Source organism: Typopeltis vanoorti, chromosome 22, assembly GCF_054136105.1.
Source record: "Typopeltis vanoorti isolate ZY-2024b chromosome 22, IOZ_Tvanoo_1.0, whole genome shotgun sequence".
NCBI classification, from domain to species: Eukaryota; Metazoa; Arthropoda; class Arachnida; order Uropygi; family Thelyphonidae; genus Typopeltis; species Typopeltis vanoorti.
The window spans coordinates 5,245,683-5,266,793 of record NC_143570.1 but is presented as its reverse complement, the minus strand read 5'-3'; the positions used below and the strand labels follow the sequence as shown (position 1 = coordinate 5,266,793).

General features: G+C 35.1%; 1 protein-coding gene across 2 annotated transcripts in view; it reads right to left on the bottom strand.

Annotated features, from left to right (window-relative positions):
* Positions 1 to 21,111, bottom strand: part of LOC150094127 (IQ calmodulin-binding motif-containing protein 1-like) — a 240,009-nt gene that overhangs the window by 24,558 nt on the left and 194,340 nt on the right. Inside the window, exons 10-11 of one of the 2 annotated variants that reach the window (XM_090412272.1) lie at positions 18,956 to 19,104; positions 3,177 to 3,293 (exon numbers count right to left, since the gene is read on the bottom strand). In XM_090412272.1, the coding sequence (XP_090268398.1) occupies positions 3,177 to 3,293; positions 18,956 to 19,104 (266 nt within the window). The remainder of the gene's footprint in view (positions 1 to 3,176; positions 3,294 to 18,955; positions 19,105 to 21,111) is intronic. The other variant, XM_090412273.1, reaches the window with a different exon arrangement.

The window sequence follows — 21,111 nt, the reverse complement described above, 5'->3', positions numbered from 1 at the left end:
GAATTTAATGTGGTGTTTATGTTCGTCTTTCCTTATCGAGATAGTGTGCTCTGTTTCCCCTATGTAGGGTAAGTTGCAGGTGCACTGAATTTTGTAAATCCCTGGATGGGCAAGGTATGGAAGAGGATCATTGGATGTGCTGAATAATTTTTTTAATTTTGCAGGAAGTTTGAAGGTTGCCTTAATATTGTATTTATGTAGTGTTCTATTTTTTCTGATATGTCCCTAATGTATGGTATGGCTATTTTTGTAATCTTTTTTGCTTTTAATGGTAATTTTTGTGGAGGATCTTGTAAACTGTTTTTTTTGTTGTAGCCATTTTTTACAAACACTAATAATTTCATATTCTTTGTTCAGTGCCTTCTCATTGGAGCAAATTGTTAGAGCTCTGTGATGAGGATGCTGATGACTCCTAGTTTTTGTGTTGGATGGTGGTATGAATTTTTATGTATGTATTGGCCTGTGTGTTCATAACATATTTTTAATGGTATTAACAACATCAAATGAACTACAGTGGTATCTCGCTAATCCAAACCTCTTTCGTCCGAACCCTCCAGTAATCCGAACTGCAGTTTGAAAGAAAAAAAAAAGTTTTATTTATTACGTTTTATTTTGTGTACTATTATTTTTATTTAATAATTATTATTTTAACTATTATTATTATTTATTTTATTATTATTATAGTACAGTATTTTTCATTCTGTCGATTGTACGGTTATAGTGTAGGCCTATTTTGATTTATTGTGTGTTCACGTTTGCTTGGGAAGCCGTAAAACCTAAAGCAATTCGAGCGTCATGGAAAAAAACTGTGGACTTCTAGGATTTACCAAGATAACTACAGTGATACAGAAAAAGAGGAAATTCAAAACGTGCATAATTTGGTTAAAAATATAAATCCAGATGTTGAAATTTCACAAACAGATGTTATGGAATGGATTACAGGTAGAACCGAAAGTGAATTCGAAATCAAATCAGATGCTGAAATTATAAATATGATGCTACAGAATGAATTAGAAGACGATGCTGACGATAAAGAACTCGAAGAAAAAAAAAATGTAAAACATGAAGAGGCAGTTGACAGTTTTAATATGTGTATAGAATGGCTACGCAGAATGATACGCCATTCCACAAAATTTTATTGGTAATGCAGCCCCGAGAAGAAGCATTCAAAAAAAGTCTAGCTTCCAAGAAGCAAAAGAAAATCAGACTTTTTTACAGAGAAATAAAAAAACTTTTTTTTGTGTTATTTTGTGAAATTTTTTTTGTGTTGTGTACAAGAAAGTGATATTTTTTTACACAATTTAAGTTATGTACTGAACTATGCAATTTTATTAAATCAGAATCCTCAGCAATACAGGTACATACAAACTAATTTTTTTACTAAAATAAACTTGTGTACTGTATTATTTTTTAAGTTTTACATTACAGTACAGTAGCTTTTTTTCTATCAGTTACTTCATTTATTTACAGAATTAAATTGATGTACCGTTAGAGTCTGATTATTTTTGTCTTAAACACCAGCTATTGTCTCTTGGATGGAAAGTCACTAATCCAAACGAGCACGGCTTTTATTAGTTCGGATTAGCGAGACACCACTGTATTTTATAAAAAAAAATGTTTATTAACTTGCTTATATTTTGTTGAATTTCAAATCAGCATCTTCAGAGCACAACAAAACAATTCAAATTGTAATGGACAAAAGATCCATCCAAGAGACAGCTATTGTCTCTTGGATGGAAAGTCACTAATCCAAACGAGCACGGCTTTTATTAGTTCGGATTAGCGAGACACCACTGTATTTTATAAAAAAAAATGTTTATTAACTTGCTTATATTTTGTTGAATTTCAAATCAGCATCTTCAGAGCACAACAAAACAATTCAAATTATAATGGACAAAAGATCTAAAGTCCTAATTCGGCACACTCTAATGTTGTAAAAAAAGAAATATTACAGCTATGTGGAAGTTGCTCTTAAGATAACAGCTTCTCAAATATTTGGAAAATTAATGCAACCATATTTGTTCACATTAGAAAGAATTCTTCATAGCCATGGCTGACTCAAAAACGATCTGTAACGAATTCTAAATAGCACATTAGTTTTCTTCCATCTAATCTTGCGTGAAAGGTATCCAAAGCATAGTCTACCAGTCTTGACTTGTTATAATAATGGTAGTGAATGTATTTTTTTTATGTTCTTCCAGGTGAATGTTAAAAGATCTTCCTGTCTGTCCACAGTAGGCCAATGGATTGGAAATTATCTCTCTCTCTCTCTGATATATATATATATATATATATATATATATATATATATATATATATGAAAATTGTGCATTGAGGGATGACAGTATCAAGAAAAAGAAAGGTCACAAGTGGAGTTTTACAGGATCTGTACTAGGATCTTTGCTATTTAACTTTTATGTCAATGATATTATCACTGGTTTGCAGAGAGACATTTAGTTATTTGCAGATGAGGCTTGGAACAATTATCATTAATAGTGCTTCAGGAGGACTTAAATAAGCTAGACAGATGAGCAAACGAATGGAGGATATGTCAGTTTAATGCATCTAAATGTAAGGTCTTGAAATTTGGAATCTACTGATGATAAGCTATATAGTCTATTGGTGGATCTATACTAGAGAAAGTAGACAAGGCAATTGATCTTGGGATAATAATAATATGATACTATCACTTATTATTAAGTGGTAGTATCATATTAAAAATGAGGATATTAGGAAAGAACTTGACATTATTAGTATTCAGGAATGTGTTAGCATAGCTAATTTTAGATAGTATGGCCACTTAAACAGACTCGGAGAAGAAAGGTTAGCAAAACAAGTGTTCTTTGCCAGGATGGCAGGGGGAGAAAAAAAAAAAAAAAAAAAAAAAAGAGACCCAGAGGAAGACCAAGTTATAGGTGGATTGATAGAGTAAAAAGTGCCTTAGAGGACAGAAATATAAGATCTGATAATATTGGAATGTTGACAGATAGGTTATTTTGGAGGAAAATTGTTGATAGAAAGTTAGTAATGATGTAACTTATTTTCATGTAGTACTAGCATAATATCATGTACATCCTGCTGAGAGTATATGTTAGGAATTTGATGATGATTATAGTTTACATAGTTTATTGTAAAATACTTTTAGAATTTTATATCTAGTTTTAAAATTGACTTACTGGATGATTAAGTTTCCACTGATCAATGAAAAAAGCATGACCTAAATCATTTTGATTACAATCAACATGATTTCCTTTAGAAGATTTTTGTTTCTGCTTCTGCAGCCACTGCCTAATCTAAAATAAAAGTATTCAAAAATCAGCTATGAAGTTCGTTTTATTTATTTATCTTTTATTATTGTGTTTCTTATTAACACAAATCAGTATTTTTTTTCTGCAGAATTTTTCTCATAACATTCAGCTGCAGGTTTAAGGGATTTGAAAAGATTTTAGATGTCTTTTAGCAAACAATAAATAAATTTAGTAAATGATTTTTTTGAAACATCGCTGTAGTAAGAGTTGACTCTCTCTCTCTCTGTGTGTGTGTGTGTGTGTGTGTGTGTGTGTGTGTGTGTGTGTGTGTGTGTGTGCGCGCGCACGCGTGCGCACGTAGGGTCAACTCTCACTGCAGTAAACTTATGGAAACATAGGAATAATCCAATATAGAGAGCAATTTGATATATCAAATTTGCTGAGTTAGTATCTGCCTTATTGAGCTTTTGTCAGGCTTTTCAGTGGTAGAAGTAGCTTTTTACAGTTAGTAAATTTATTTGCTGCAGAAAAGATTAAACTACGTGTGTGTGTGTGTGTGCGCGTGCGCGCATATTGTCTTTTGCTTTCTTTTGTGTTCAATTTTTTTCAGGTAACACAATGCAATGGAACTGTCTTACCTTCCTTTCACTCTTTAAGAAATCTTCTAATAGGAAAACTTTCATCCAACACTCTGGTCATAGTGTTGAAATTTCATTATTTCCCTACTGCCTTGTCGATATATTAGTTACTTATATCAATAAGGCAGTAGGGAAACAGATAAAATTTTCAACACTATAGCCAGATTGTTTGATGAAATCTTCCTATTAGAAGAGCTGAGGACTTTCTTAATCTCCTGATACAACCACATCTGGACTAATGCTCAGATTGGTCACTTGGGTTAAATAGAGAGATGAAAAAATGATAGAGAATTGCTATCCTCATAGTAAGAATTTACAAAACAAGATGGTGATCGGTCTGTGGGATGTTCAAGGAGGATAAATTAAAAAGTGTATGGGATGTAAAATTTGGTTTACAAGCAAAAAATGAGGAGATATGAAAAAACATAAAAGTGAATTACTAAAGGGATTTTATATTCAGAAATAAGTTTAGTGGTAAAGCTTATATGTTGGTTATTCATAACACTGTATATTTCAAGGAAATTCAAATAAATTTACTTAATATATCCAATATTTCACAAAGTCAAATTACTATCATCAGGGAACAAAATATAAGATATGTGCACTCAAGCACTACACTAAGTAAAGAGGCTGAAGCATGTCAACTGAGAGTAAACCTACTCTTAAGCTTACAATGGCCACAACCTAAACCAGTTTCGACCTTTATTCAGGTCTCATCAGTGAAAGCCAGACCCAGAAGTGATACCAAGGTTGAAGTAATGTAGAAGTCATATTTCCATATACAAGTGGTCAAAAGGTGTCACACTTTATTACTAAAATACTCTAGATTAGAGACAGATGTTCAAAGTTTTTTTTTAAACTTGGTTATACTATAAATTAAAGATGCCAAGAAATTATATTATTTGTTTAAATGCTCAATAAAGGTTGAAACCGATTTGGGTTGTGGCCCTTCCCAGGTGCATTGCATTATGGGATACTAAGGCAATGGATGCAAAGTCATTAGCCTCTATATAAAGGTAGTCCAGTTGTGAAGTTACTTCACTTACAAATTTTGTTTGCTTATTCTTGAATAAAGGATTTAAACCAAGAACAAAATTTCTTGACATTTTTAATTTACTGTATGTGTATATGTATGTATATATATATATATATATATGATGAACAGCCTATTTTTTCTACTCACTGCAGGGTGAAGGCCTCTCCCATTGAGGGAAGTTTGGGTCTACTACTCCCATGGTGACCCAGTCATTATTGGGAGAGTGTATCTATAGTTGGGTGAATGAATGTATGAAGGTGGAAGACAATCACAAACATCCATGCCTATGTGGGATTTGAACCCGCAGCCTCTTGGCTGGAAAGCAGATACGCTAACCACTCAGCCAACCAGGACGGCACACACACATATATATAGCAAACTGGCTAAGTTTAATTACCTAGAGTTCACAAAAATAGCTAACACTGGGTTTATAGGTTCTAATAATTATTTAATAAAACCTACTAGTTTTATTAAAACTAGTAGGTTTTAATTACAACCCAGATGAAGCCACTTTAGCTAGTGGCTTCATCTGGGTTGGGATTAATACACAATATTTGCATATTTGCTCAGCTTATTCAAGTTTTCTTGTAAAGCCATAACATCTGCTCTATTCCTTATAGTTCTTCCCAACTTTGCATCACCTGCGAACAACTGAATATCCCCATCCAAGTCTTCCCCAATATCATTAACATACAGGTTAAACAGCAACGGCTCTAAAACATACCTCTAAGGCACACCACTATTAACTTTCCTCTTCTGGGATATTACTCGCCTACACACAACTTGCTAACATCAGACAGCCAATCTCCAATTCAATGGATTAGTCTAATATCCAACCCCACCTGTTCTAGTTAACTTATCATGTGGTGATCTATTGAAATCATTATCTTGACAGCCCTATGTGGGCCCTGGCCTTCTTCAGAAACTTCTGCCAGCCAGCCTTATTCAATGCTAAACTCCTCCAATTTCTGACTCCTAAAACCTTAATATCTTGCATCACTCCATATTCCCATCTTAATTTAGGTCTTCCAAGTTTTTTTTTTCCTTCCAGCTTAGCATTAAACATCTTCTTAACTATCCTATTACTATCTATGCTTATAATGTGTCCAGGCCAACTTAATCTATTTATTTTTATGTACTTAATGTCTGGCTCATTAAATAATCTGTATAGTTCATAGTTATATCTTTTCCTCCACACACCATTCTCTTTTACTGCTCCAAAAATATATCTGAGAACTCTTCTTTCAAATAGACCTAGCAATCTTTCATCCGCCATTGATAATACCTAGTTTTCAGAGGCATAGGTTAACACTGGTCTTTCAAGTACTTTGTACATCATTATTTTGTTTTTCTTGAGATCAGATGTGACTTTAGGTGTTTCCTAAGTCCACAAAAGCATCCATTTGCACAAAGAATACTTCTCTGAATCTCAGTACTGATATGATTTTTACAATTAACTTCTGATCCCAAGTATATAAAACTACAGGTATCCCTTGCTTAACGCGGGATTTGATTAATGCGGTGAAATTAATTGCGGCAATCCCTTGATATACGTGGCAAGAGTTTTGATTAACGCGCCTTTAACCCTGCGGAGCTCGCAGCTGATCTGACAGACACATGCAAAATGTTTAATATAAATATTCTTACACAATTCAGTGTATAGCTTGGAGGTCATGAGTAGCTGTGCATTCATATGTTACGAGTAATATCTCGCACTGTTTTTTGCTGTCAGTTTGGTTTAACACATGTTATGTAAAGGTGTGTGATATTTGACAGTAATTTGTATCTGAGAAATACCTTGACCTCCGATGTCAGTATAGTATGGTTCAGTTGTTTTTTTTTTTAATTCTTTGTTCAATAATTTCTAGATTGTAACTGAAAATAATAAACTATCATGTATTACTGAAATAGAGAGCCAAAGGCTTATTTATCATACATCTCCTCTAGATGTGCTTTACATTATGGAAAATACTAAGGAAAGTGATCTGGAGCTTACTCTACCTTTACTACGAGTTGCCCATAAGGTTGCTTATGCTTGCATCCGCAGAAACTTTTAGTTTTTATATATTGGGCACGAAACTCTTGTAGTTTCTATATTCAGTATGAAATAATGTTGGGTTCAATATCCACTTAATTTGTACCATCATGTATTATATTTGCAGTGTTTTTTCTTTATGTTTTATTGCTTGTTTGCCGACGTCTGGAGAGTCATTTTGCTTGTTATCGTAGAATTTATGCTGATAAGAAAAAAACTAAAACTGTTCAAACGATTCTTGATAACTTCTTTTGATAAAAAAATTGCAGTAAATAATGTAGGTACAAGTATTTATTAAACATTTACTTTGCATTCCTTTTTTATCTTTTCTAAAAGAGTATCATATAAAACGAATTATTAATACAGTAATTGATCATGGACGAATTGTAATTTTTACCATTGATTATTAGATTTGATTAATGCGATTTTGATATACGCGGTAACATAGAGGAATTAATTAACCGCGTTAATCGAGGGATACCTGTGTATACAATTTCAAATTTATAGAAACCAATTTCAATTTGAGAAGGATTATTATTACAAATCTTTCTAGTTACTGGCATATACTTTGTTTTTTCTTTTTTAACATGTTCGCTGCCATGCTCCTCGGGCATAATTTGTTACCACACGCCAAGCACTTTCACGTCTTCAAGTTCAGTGTGAGTACTCTCGTAGTCGGCTTACCAGGCAGAATTTTGTTTCATACGCCAACTACGAGTAATCTCGTAGCACATGAATTAAAATAAAAATAAATAAACGACGGGAAACAAGTTATTATTGTCCTGAGTACCAGGAAAAACCACCATTGTGCATGGAAAATTGTTTTAAAGTGTACCATTCGTAATTTGATTTACAAATTACGGGTTAACTCGTGCTTGGCATAGGAGGTCGGTAATCGACATACAAGTATATTCGTAGTTGGCTTGTGAGGCTCATATATAATATACTATACTTTTGCTGAAATTATTTTCCTTCTACCAAGCCCCCACACATGCTCTCTGCTTTACTCACAAGCCAAGGATCCAAATTAAGGTGCTTATACTACGGGTTAACTCGCGCTTGGCATAGGAGGTCAGTAATCAACATATAAGTATATTCGTAGTTGGCTTGTGAGGCTCATATACCAATTACGAGTATACTCGTAGTTGGCAGCAAACGTGTTAATTTGCAAATTCATCTTCTTTGCTGCCTTTTCTAAACTGATGAAAGTTTCTTCCATTTTTAGCACTTTTTTAGAGACCACAGAAATGAGGTCTCTAATCTTTGATCAGGTGCTTTATTTATAACCCATATCTCAGATCCATAACTTAAAACTGGTTTGAACAGCATCTTGTATGCTGATAATTTAGTGGTTTGGTTAATTTCTCTCTCTTCCATATAAAGTTATTCATCTGGCTTCCCACCATGCCAGCTTTTTCTTTTGTCGTCTATCTAAATATTAAATTTTCCATCATTACTAAAAACTGTACCTAAATAGCTTAAATAGTTTACTTGTTCAATAGGTTCTCCATTGAGAATGAAGCTGAAGTTGTCTATTTCCTACCTATTTTTCACAGTTTTGGTCTTTTTATTGCTGATTTTCATCCAAATTTGTTACAGCTGTTATTCAATTTAATAAGAGAATCCTAAAGATTTCCACTGGAAATCTCAGTTTTAAGAATACATCATCTGCATAAAACAAAAAGATAAGTTTGACATCACTCATTCTAATATCAGATTTGACACTACTTTATTTTCATAATGCGATCCACATGGATGATGAATAGAAGTGGAGATAATGAGTCTCCTTGTTTTACACCTGATTTTACATCAAATCATCTCCCTGTATTTCTTTCAATTCTAACTGCTAACTTAAAACTTAGTAGACTAGGTATTGTTCTTTCAATGTTCCAAGTATTTTGAAAAACTTTTCCATAGACATCTTGTCATATGCCTTTTCCAGCTTATTCTTCTCTAAGTTTCTCTTCTACAATTTTTCTTATCTGCTTGTCAAGTATGCTTGCATAAATTTTACCTGGAACACTTAATAGAGAAATTAATCTGTAATTCTCACATTCAGCTTTATTCCCTTTTTTTTTATAGATGGGAATTATGAGAGCTCTACTCCAATCATTTGTTGTTTAAGAGATACTTGTTCCACGAAAGGTTTCTTCAAATTAACAAGAAAAACACAAGGAATATTTATTTAAGAAAACATATTTCAGCCTGAATATTATGGGCCATCATCAGTGGTGACAATAGTTAATTAAAAAGTAGAATGCGAACAATGTTTTGATTTGAAAAAAAGTAAGAGCTGCGTGATGTTATACATAAAACAATGCAATGGTATAACTGAAGAAATATTACAATATTAATTATTCATTACCTATTTTAAAAAAAAATATTAATATGTGATTAAAATAAGACTTTCCCATATTTTAAATAGAGATGCAGTCATTCTAACTTAAATTTAGATAGTGAAATAAGGCCTTATTTCACCATCTGTTCAAATGTTCATTGAACAAGCATTCAAATTTATACCAACATCGATGAATTAAGCATGTTTCAAACCACAGGATATTGTGGTCTGTATCTATTCAGTTCTGTGCCAAGCCAAATTTTTCAGATTTACTGTTGCTAATTCTCTTTTCTAGAGAGTATCCAATTTATACTATAGACACCAGGAAGAGCTAAAAGGATATCTTACTTAGATTTCCTTTTCAACGTTGAACAGAACTTATTCACTCTATCTAGTGAGGATGCTAATAAACTTTGGAAATTTCATTCATCCTACTGAAGTCCAAGCTTCCACCTACAAACATTCTCTTTAGCTGAAATGAAAGCATTTATTTATTTATTCTTATGGCAATACAGAACAGCTACAGGTCAATGTCCAGTCTGGAAAGCCAATCCAAGGCCTCCTCTGTCACCTTGTGGATGTCCTGTAGACTATCACCGTGAAATTGAAGGCTTGGGCAGTCGTTCACAATATGAGTAATCGTCTGAGCCACGGGAGAACAATCACAATAAGGGTGGTCTAACAGTCCCCATTTATGTAGTAGGTAGTCACATCTGCCCTGGTTAGTTCTGATCCTGTTGATTGATGATCAAATCTTCCAAGGAAGAACAAAACCAGCCTGCAGAGCACAGGGATCTTCTACTAGGAAGCCGTTCGTTGGGAGATTGTTGGATCAGTATTCTCTCCACATGTCAGGTGTTGATGGCACGGCAGCTGAAGAGAGTTCGTCCATGGACCAGAAAGGCTTTCTAGATTTTAGGCGAAGACTAGGTGGATTTATGAGAGTCTGGTGCAGGGGCAGGAGTGGGTTGTTCATTGCTTTATTAAATTCTTTAATCGAGGCTTGTCTTCTCCATATGTTTGGTGGAGCAATGTTAGATAGGACAGGCAGCTAGGAGAGAGGGGTGCTTCTCACTGTCCCACTAATTGTGCACATGGCAGAATTTAGCTGAGTGTCTATAATGTTAGTGTGTGCACTTTTTTCCCAGACAGGGGCACAATATTCTGCTGCATAGAATGCGAGGGCTAGTACAGATGACGTTAGGGCTTCTGCACCACAACTCCAGATTGTTCCAGCAAGCCTTTAAATGATAATGTTTCTCATTTTAATTTTGTTGGACAGGTTGGTGATGTGCCTTTTATAAGTTAGGCTTCTGTCCAGGCTCACTTCAAGGTATTTCAGGTGAGGCTCGTGTTCTACCATTTTTCCACAGAAAGAAAGGTTGAGGTGTTGATTCGCCTCTGCAATGTTCAGGTGAAATACTGTGGACACAGTTTTTATTGGATTTGGCTTCAAGTACCACTGCTTGAAGTACTCTTCCAGGATGTTTAGGTCTGTGTTCAAGGTTGACAAAGGAGGTAGATTGATGTAGGATCGCTAGGTCATCAGCGTACATATACTTGCTTGAGCTGGTATGTGGTATGTCATACACATAGATGTTAAAAAGTAAAGGGGATAACACAGAGCCCTGAGGGAGACTGTTGTGAAGGAATCTGGGCCTGCTCTTTTTTCTGCCAATATGGACCTGGATCTTTCTGTTGGAGAGAATGGATTCAAAAAGCTGGAAAGTTTTTTTTGCACCTTATAATATTTCCTAGCTTTAGGAGGAGGCCCCTGATCTAGACTGTGTCATAAGCTGATGTTAGGTCAATGAAAGTGGCTTCAGATTTAAGTTTTTTTTGGAAGCCTGCTTCAATCTGTGTTGTCAGGGCCAAGACCTGGTCACAGCAACTTCTTCCTGGCTGGAAGCCAGCGTGTTCAATCAGGAGTGCTCTTTTGATGAGTGGTGAAATTCTTTTAAGGAGAATTCTTTCAAAGAGCTTTAAGGTGGAGCAAAGCAAGGAGATAGGTCATAGATTTTTCACATCATTTGGATCTTACTCTGATTTGGGCATGGCAATTATTTTGGCTTCCTGCCACAGATTTGGTAGTTTTCCAGTCATTCTGAGAAAGGGCTGCCAGCCATGTTTGGGCTTGTTGACCGAGATGTTTTAGAAACGCAGGGAGGATACCATCCACTTCTGCAGCCTTGCGATTCTTGGTGAGTTTTAAGGTTACTTCTTCCCAAGATACTGGGTGTACAAGTTCAGGAAGCTCGGCACCCATCTTCAGGATTTGTCTGATGGAAGATTGCACAGTAATTTTCCTAATAGAGCTGGGACGTATCTTGGAGGTTTTCAATAAATGATTAGCCATTTGATCAAGAGTTATCTCTGTTGTTTTGTGTGCTGTTGGTTCTGCTCCACCTAATTTTTCAGAAGTGACTAGCTTTTCCAGCTAGATGTGGTGAAATAGAGTTCATGGATGGTTGAAATCCATCTTTCCTTTCTGTTTTTATCCAGAGCTGCTATGAGCTCCTTAGCAACATTTGGGTCTTCAGTGACTTCATATTTGGCTAAAAGTTCTTCAGTTTCTCTACTCCAGCATGGGATGTATTGTTTTCTGTAGCCTCTAGGAATAGAGGCTCTGGTTGCAGTTTTGATTAGTTTAACAAATCTTGGATAGCAACTAGGAGTGCGTGGAATTGCTCTAATGGTTTGCTCGATTTGTTTCTGACCAGTTGGACCTGTGAAGGTTCCATCTAGCGATTGGTGTTCTGCTGATGACCGGGCTTGATGTGCCTGTCTCTATTAGTGTAGGACAATGCTGACTATTAGGGAATCTGTTGAGGATGGTTCTGGTTGTTGGCAGAGGGTGGTCTTCAGAGTCTTTAGAGACTATGCACAGATCTGGTGTGTAATTTCTGTTCATCTGGCTGAGTGGAGAGTACCTTCCTGCTTGGCATCGTAAATCAAATACAGGTTATATGTATCCATCCAGTTAACTAGATTATTACTGTCCTGGTTGTTAGAGGAATAGCCCCCACATGGTATGATGAGAGTTGAAGTCACCAACATAGATAGCAGGGTGAGGTGGTGGCCGGTCCATCTGATCAGGCCAGGATTGCGATGATGGTTTGTAGACATTGTAGATGGTGGTATTTTGAACTTTAATACCTATGGAGTATTCTTCATCAGGTACACATTAGGTTATATCCTTGAGACCAGGCTGGATGTAAGTTGCCAGGCCATGCTTGGGATGGCAGTTATAAGACACGAGAATTAGGCATGGAATCTTTAGTCTATTGAGGGCTGTGTCAGGCACATGGATTTACTGGAGAGCCAAGACGTCAATTGCTTTGTCTTTGGCTATTTTGCCAATGACTTGGGCTTTGAATTTAGATAGTCCTATGTTTAGGGAACATATCTTGAGAGAGTGTTGTTTAGGAGACTGTAACTTATTTTTCGAAGCTTGCCCTTCACCCAAACAAGCAACACAATCCTTGTTATTCCGGGCGACGATCGAGCCAGCATGGAGCTTTTTAAGTTTTGTATTCATTAGTTTCTGTAAGTAGTCCAGGAGGCTTGGTACCATCTTAAGGATTGCAATGAAAGCATTACAATCCTTAAGATGCAACAGTCATCTCATTATTACTAAGTCTGACAAGAGAAACACTACAGTTATTATGAATTCTGCCAATTATAAAAGAAAAATTGCTCTTTTATTATGGGGCCGATCAATGTACCAAGAACAGGATTACAATCCCACTAACAGACAACTCAGAAAATTGAACTCTTTACTAGATGAAGTTTTAAGCCTCAATGGAGATGCCATAGAAAAACTTAAAACTTATTTTGCTAGAATCCCTAGGTTCTAGTTTACCTAAGATACACAAGAAAGACATTCCCCTTCATCCAATTGCTGACTGCACAGATTCACCTCCTTACTGAATAGCCAAATTTTTAGCACACCTTTTGAAAGCTCAGATTGGCAACTCCTGCTCATTCATAAAAAATTCTTCCGATTTTCTAGATAAAGTGAGAAACGTTTCCCTACAATGCACTGATCGATACAGAATCTCTCTTCACAAATATTCCTCTTGAGGATATACTACATCTACTTTCACAAGCATTTTCACAGGTATAGTAATAATTTGACTTTGTTATGCACTCCTGATATTTTATTTGTCAAAGTTTTACAGTCAAGTTGAAGGAACCACAATGGGAAATCCACTCTTCTCCTGTACTTAATAAAATTTATTTAGAACACTTAGACGTCCTTTTTTCTCATCCATCCATAGCCTTCATTTTGGATTTGTTAGACGACGTTTTTGCTATCTTGGGTCTATAATGAAGACACATTACCTACTTTCTTTACCTAATATGAATAATCTATATCCAAGAATTAAATTTACTATGGAAATGGAAAAAGACAACAAATTGTCCTTTTTAGATATTCTGCTCCTCCACTCACCATCAAGTGAATTAATTACTTCCATTTATCAAAAGCTTACTTTTACTAGATGCTACAATCAATAGTAATTGGCTCACCATCCATCACAGAAGCCCAGAATTATGAAAACTTTATTGCAATGTACCCATGCTATTCGTTCTACACCTCAACTATTACAGCAGGAACTGTTGAAACAGAAAGGACCATGCAACAGCTGTTTAATTCCTATAATCCTATCAAATAGTTCAAATAACATGGAAAAAACAGTACATTAAGATCCACTCCCATGCATTTCTGGCATCTCAGAACCCATTTTCAGAATTCTTAAGAAATACAATGTAATGGTACTTTTCTTCATATCAACAAATTATCAGTAAACTTAGCAATAGAAATGTAAATTATCAATCCACAAACAAATTAAAAAAATAAATAAATAAAAAATAAGAAATGTAAAGCAATTAGGCTTGAAATTTCTCATGTTATTTTTTTTCTTCATGAAGAAATAATATCATATACCTCATATTATTAAGTCAATCTCTGGCACAGGCAAGCGAGTTTTTCTCCTGGCAACTCGGATTTTTCATCCCATAAAACTCAAGAAAACTGACCATAGATCCCACACTATTTTCAGACAGTAAACATATTGTTAGGCTTAGGGACCATGAGATGGCAGCACTTCTCAGCTGCCTCTCTGCACCCAAGACTGTCATGTATAATGAGTATTACTAAATTAGTCTTAGGACAGCTATCTCTGATTGGCTACTGGTGGAGACTGAACTGCTCCTTCAGTCTCTGAAAGTTAGATAGCACTAAAATGACCTACAACTCCCTATACAGGAAAATAAAAGGCATTAGCTGATTTTTTTTTTCTACATTATTAAGGTATGTAATATTTTTTCATCTTCTCCTTACATGTTAAGGCTCAATGGCTTGTTATATCCAATTAACTTAGATTCACAGAAACCTAATAATGTTCTGATACAAAAGTTAATCTTATCTGTATAGTCTGCTATGTCTATTAATTTCAGGTATTCTCTGGCTGGTTTTTCTGCCTTGCAAAATGGAAAACACGAGTTCCTAATGTAAAAACCTCACTGCTTTTGTACAAGACCAACTAACTCACCTTCAGCTGAAAAGTCCTTATATAAGTTCATTGCACCCCAAACAGGATTTAAACTCATATGACCTTTTGAACTTGAGGGCATTATTGAATGCAGAGAAGATCTTTTCATGCTGAGAAGATTTAATGACAAAATTATTTAAATCTAGAATATCAGATATGATTTATTTATTTAGCGTACGGCATAATAAAGACACATGACATCAGAATATATAAATACATATTTGTGCAGACAATAAAAATGATACAAGTAATGCACATATACAAATATCAGATTTTTTAAAAAAATAAATAAATAAATACAGCAATAATATGCAAAAAGACAGCAGCCTTAATCACTGCACCCTCTGGTAACTGGCTAGAGAATTAGGCACTATTGATCATAATCATATTTCAATCACATGGAATAATCAGATATATTGTTTCTGGATAATGAATATTTATTATTACTATTATTATTATGATAATAGTAACAATTTAATATTAATAATTTTGTCCCCCACATGTATCTACAGACATAAGACACACCAGGAGGCATAGGGCTAACCACCTTATCCTCAGGATGGGTACAGTTTGGCTAAGGACAGCTCTGTAACAGGCCACTAGGCCTAATACGTAAAAAGGAAGAAGAAGAAGAAGAAGTGAATGAAACTCTCTGGAACATGACCTTCCTTTAATAAACCATGCTGACAAGCACAGAGAATACTGCCATTATCAACCCTCTTCTATATCTTAGCTCTCGGCAACATCTCCAACACCTTAACTACACAACTCCAGATATACAGATTGGCCTATAATTTGTAGCTCTAGCCTTATCACCACCTTTGTGAAGTAGAATAATTTTAACTTCCTTTCACTGCTTTGGGACTTCTGTTGTTGCAAGACTATCATTAAACAGGTAAGTCAAGGCTGATGCTAACTCCCTGTAACATTCCTTTAAGACACCTGGTGATGTGTCATCAAGTCCTATTGCCTTACTGACATGAAGTTTACTTAACTCCTCATATATCTCTTGCTTACTCACTAGTAAATCTTCTCCCATTTCTTGACCTTTTCCTGATTTCACACTGAGGATGAAACACTGATAATCACTGAATATCTTGACTAAGTTCTCTGCAGCAGTTAACCATCTACTACTTTCATCCATGAACATCACCTTGCCATAATCATTCTTCCTTCTACTTGCCACATATCAAAAAACTCCGGATTTTTCATGGCCTGATTTGCTAATTTCTGCTTGTATTGCACTTTTGCTGTCTTTACCAACTGGGTCACATTCCTGGCCTTTTTGTTATTATCTTCATAAAACTGATTATTACCATTATTCATCTTATGCTAAATCCACAGTGCATTCTTTTTCTTCTTCTAGATTTTATGCTTAATCCCTTCATTCATCCATTTGACACCTATCTTATTCAGTCATTTGACCTTTGGAATACATTCACACATCGATGCTGTTAAGTATCTCTTTGTCAGTTCCTAAGCAGCATTTATTTCCTTCCCACTTAAGTTCTCATTCCATGCTATAGCTCCAAGCTGTCTTTTAAGCTTCTCATAATCACCAGCCTTTTAATTTCATATATATCCTTTACTCAAAGGAGTTTTCATATGGCTAACCACAATCCAGATAATCACTCTCACCAAATGAATGGAACTGTGATCCCTCCCCACACACACCATCATATCCTCTGATGAAATGATCTGATCTTTGACCAAAACCTTTGATTCTAGTGTGTCCTCAGCATACTGCCTTAGTTGTCTCTCAAGAAATCTGTTTTCCTTATTCTCAAATGTTATCTCTTCATTCCAATTTATATTAACGCAATTAATATCACCGATTATGATCGCTCTTCCCTTATTTACTAACCCAAGTTGCTTACACATTTCTTAATCACCAGCCTTCAGATTCTATGCTCTACAACAACATCCAACTAAATATCTCTTCCTATCAACCAACACCACACAACATACTACCACAAAACCATTGCAACTATTTCCCTCTTACATCTCTACCTTATGTGGACATAATTTTCCATTTCTCTGTTCTTCTTGCATTCCCATTTTCTTTTCATCTCTAACACTGCTACTATTTCCATTAAGAAGCACTTCATTCTCATCCATTCTACTCCTGATCTTTCACTTCACCTCTTACTTACTCTTTCTTGCTTGCATCATTCACTGCACTTCCTTCTAGCAATAGTCTCTCCAGTTGACTTACACCAACACCCAATCAAATGCAATCCATCACTTTTGTACTCACCATTCTTCCCTCAAATACATGCCACACATGTTCAACCTACACATGTGATTCCTTCCTCACACAGCCCTGCTAGCAGACATTCATGATTCTGAATGTTTAATGCTCTTATATCAGTAACAACTTTCAAAAGAAAAGCAAACTATTTGTTTTTCTTTTGAAATGAAAATAGGAGGAAGAAAAGACAGCACACTGGTGAGAAGAAGCAATGCTAGGAAGAACTGTGAGGAGTGAATATGATGTTGTGAATTTCCAAAAGGATCTGAATGTAACTATCATTTCAGTGTTACAAAGTGTCAAGTTTTGAAATTTGAAGGAGATGGAGAAGATAAGAGACCTGCTGTTAATCAGTTAATGTTAGATAATAATCAGAAATTTAGTAACAAATTGAAACACTGGACAACACAACATATTATAGGAATGCAGAAGGGGATATTAATTTCTACCCCCTGCATCTCATCCATGAAATGTAGTAAACCTTTTGCACATTTAGCATTGTGGGTGGGTTATTTCAGATAATATATTTTCAGATAATATACTTTCTCTGTTCTGGAGATCAAAGTGGATCTTTTTCAAGGCATATCAGACCATCAATAAAGAGGATGGTGGTCTCATGCGAGGCATCGAAAAGCACTTATCATCTAAAGATTTTAATAAAATATCCACATCCATAGTGGGATTTGAATCCAAAGCCTGTTGGTTTTAGAGCTGGTGTGCTTGGCACTTGCTTAGGGTGCATTTGAATTACTATATGCAGATTTTTCAAATAATTTTCAAAGTAATGAAGAGATCCTGGAAAGAGTCCAGTGAACAGTAGCTAAGGGTATCTGGTCTCTACAGTTATGAGGATAGATTCAGGAAATGCTATCTGCAGAAATTTTAAAATTTTCTAAGAAAAAGTGATGTAAATGAAATATATAAGCTGATGACAAGGTTACTGACAGAATGCGTGTGTGTGTGTGTGTGTGGAAGGGGGGGGGGGGCAAATGGCATTCTAGAAATTGTATGCTCAGAAAGCGGTCCATTAGGCAGAATATATTGACAGAGAGTATGGGGGGAGCGCAGAAACATTAAATGTATTTAAGATACAGCTAGTTAGCAATATATTTGTTAGTGGTGACTTAACATGATGACTCCTTTGACTCCATGAAGCTCTGATAATACTCATAATAATGGTGAAAACAACATTACACCTTAGAAGTATTTGAATATTTTTATGTGTAACCAATTTATATTGCTTAGCTGCTCTGTGAAACTAAAAAATAATAATTTTATATTAAAGATACCAAGCTATTTTAAACCTGGTTTTAATCCATTTCCCAAATAAGCAAACAGACAAATAAGTCAAGTTTGCGCCTGCAAGTAGTGTAAGTCTTAGGCAACTCGTGATAAAGGTGGAATAAGCTCTGATCACTATTCTTGATATTTACTCTTAATGCAAAGCACATCTCATTGAGGAGATGTATGATGCTATGCATTAAAGGCAAGGGGCCACTATCCAGACCGGTTTTGACCTTTATTGAGGTCTCATCAGTGGGAGCCAGGCTTAGAAATACCAAGGTTAAGTAATACAGAGCTTATAAGTATTTTACCAAAACAAGTTACCATAAGGTGCTTTGACCTTATTAAATAAAAATCTCAGGATGAGAGATAGATGTAGAAAGTTTTTTACCTTGGGTATAATATATGTTAAAGATAATTAAGATAAAGAAAAAGGTAAAATAGCTTGGTATCTTTAACATATATTATACCCAAGGTAAAAAACTTTCTAGAATAATTTTATTTTAAATATATGGAATATATTCATATTCATAAAAATTATTTGATCAAGCAAGTTACAAAAAAACTTACTGATTTCTGTATCACTGTAGCTGCTTTCTGTTTTCTCACAAAATCTTTTAATATTTTCATTTGTTTCCTTACACAGTATCCTCTCCAGACAGATTGTATCAAAACAACTGCTTTTTCATACTGCTGTAGCAAATAGCTATTTGCTTCATCTGCATAAAAAAGTGAATAATGTGTCCATTCATGTCACATTTCAAAATAACACATACAATAGCTATATTAGTTTTTACATTTAAGATTTATATATACAGTCATCCCTTGACTCAGTCAGGGTTCCATTCCATCCGGCAGGACATAAGTCGTTACATTTGCCAGCAAAGGTTGGTCGTTTGGTAGAGCCTCTGCTACTAATGGCTCGCAAAAAAGTTAAGAAAGTTTGAGAACGGTTAGCAGTTGGAAGGGATTAAATTGTTCGATGCTGTTGGCACACTCTCCTCATTGAGTCTTTGTACTCCCTGGAGGTGTCATATAATAATAATAATAATAAATTTAAAAGAGTTATAGGGGTTAGAGACTTAACTGTGATAAGTATATTGTCATTTTAATTTTTAAACCTTATAAAACTGTACTGTGCATTACTGCCACTGTCAAACAGGAGAATAATCATCCAAAATCTTCCTCCACAATCACATCTTCATTACCTTCCTTACGTGAAGGACCAGGCTGCAGCTCTTCTGGTGTAACCTTTGTTTTTTTTATGAAAATGTCCAATGTGCTTTCTTATTCCTCGTCTTCTTTTCATAAATTTATGAAAAGAAGAAGAGGAATGAAAAGAAGAAGAAGAGAAGAAAAGTACATGATGCATTTGCTTGCTATAAATTTGTTTATAGCAAGCAAATGCATCATGTACTTTCTTTTCTACTAATAAGTAGCGTTCAACATTGGAGACCAAGTCTTCAGCCATTTTGAGAACATCGCTAACTGCAGAGAACATTTCTGCAAGACCCTTCACTGTAAATTGTTTAACTACCTCTTCTTATTTTTCTTTTCTCTCTTCCTTTTCTTGTTCTTCCTCTTCTGCAACATGTTCCTCCAGTTCAACCAATTCTTCGTTGGTTAACTCTTCAGGGGCACTTTCTATGAGTTGAATAATGTCGTCATCATTCACTTCGAGATTCAGATTTTGGAAGTTTTTTCCCAATTGGTTAGACTATAATAAATTTAGTTTAATCCTTTATCCAAGTGTAAGCAAACAAAGTTTGTGCCTGAAGTATCTTCAGGACTGAAGCAACTCATGGTAAAGGTGGACTCATTCAAGAACTTCTCTCATTCAGAAGAGTCAACTATTAAGCAAACAGAATAGTTCTCTTTGGATACAATTGCATTTTGAGAGAGAGAGGTCTGATCAGAACAGTACACAATGGAATTACCAAAGTGTTATCTCTGCTGGTTCAATGTCTTCAATATTGTAGCAATTTCCTGGTTCGGTTTGGTTTGATTCAGTTCACTTTGCTTCACTTTTTACTTTTACAATTCATGATATTATAGGTTTAGGATTAAAATAAAAATATAACTTCTATCATAATTAAGTATCACCAAAATTGTGTGAGAATGTATGCAGAGTATACAGCCTGACATGAAAACTTTGCTTGGTGATATGCACTAAAGACAAGCGAAGTTTTCATTAGTGATTACTTCAGTGGAGAAAGGTTATAATGGTTGCTACGGAAGTGGAGGATGTATGTGGCAATGTGTGATCTTTATCAAGGTGTTGTGTGAGTTCTTATTAGGCAAAGACTAGATCTGCTATAAGGATTGGCAGCAGGCAAAAAGACTATCATAATTCACTTGATAACATAATAATATAAGTCAAGATAACTAAGTGAAAAAACTTTCCATAACTACTGCACTGATTTAACCCCAGTATCTTTTTTGGGTGTAGCTTCCATTAGACCACTAAGGAGACCTCAATTAAGGTCAAAATCAATCTGGGTTTGTTCATTGCCATAGTGCATAGCAATATACACATGTGAAAGGAAGTGTTTTTTTGCATTATGGGATACTAAGGCAATTGATGTGAAGTTAAACAGCCTCCATATACAAGTAGCCTAGTCATGAAGATACTTCATGCAAATTTTGTGTACTTAGGCTTGGGTTTTGGATTAAAACAATAATATAATTTCTTGTCTATTATAATTCAGTCCCCTGGGTAGTCTTCA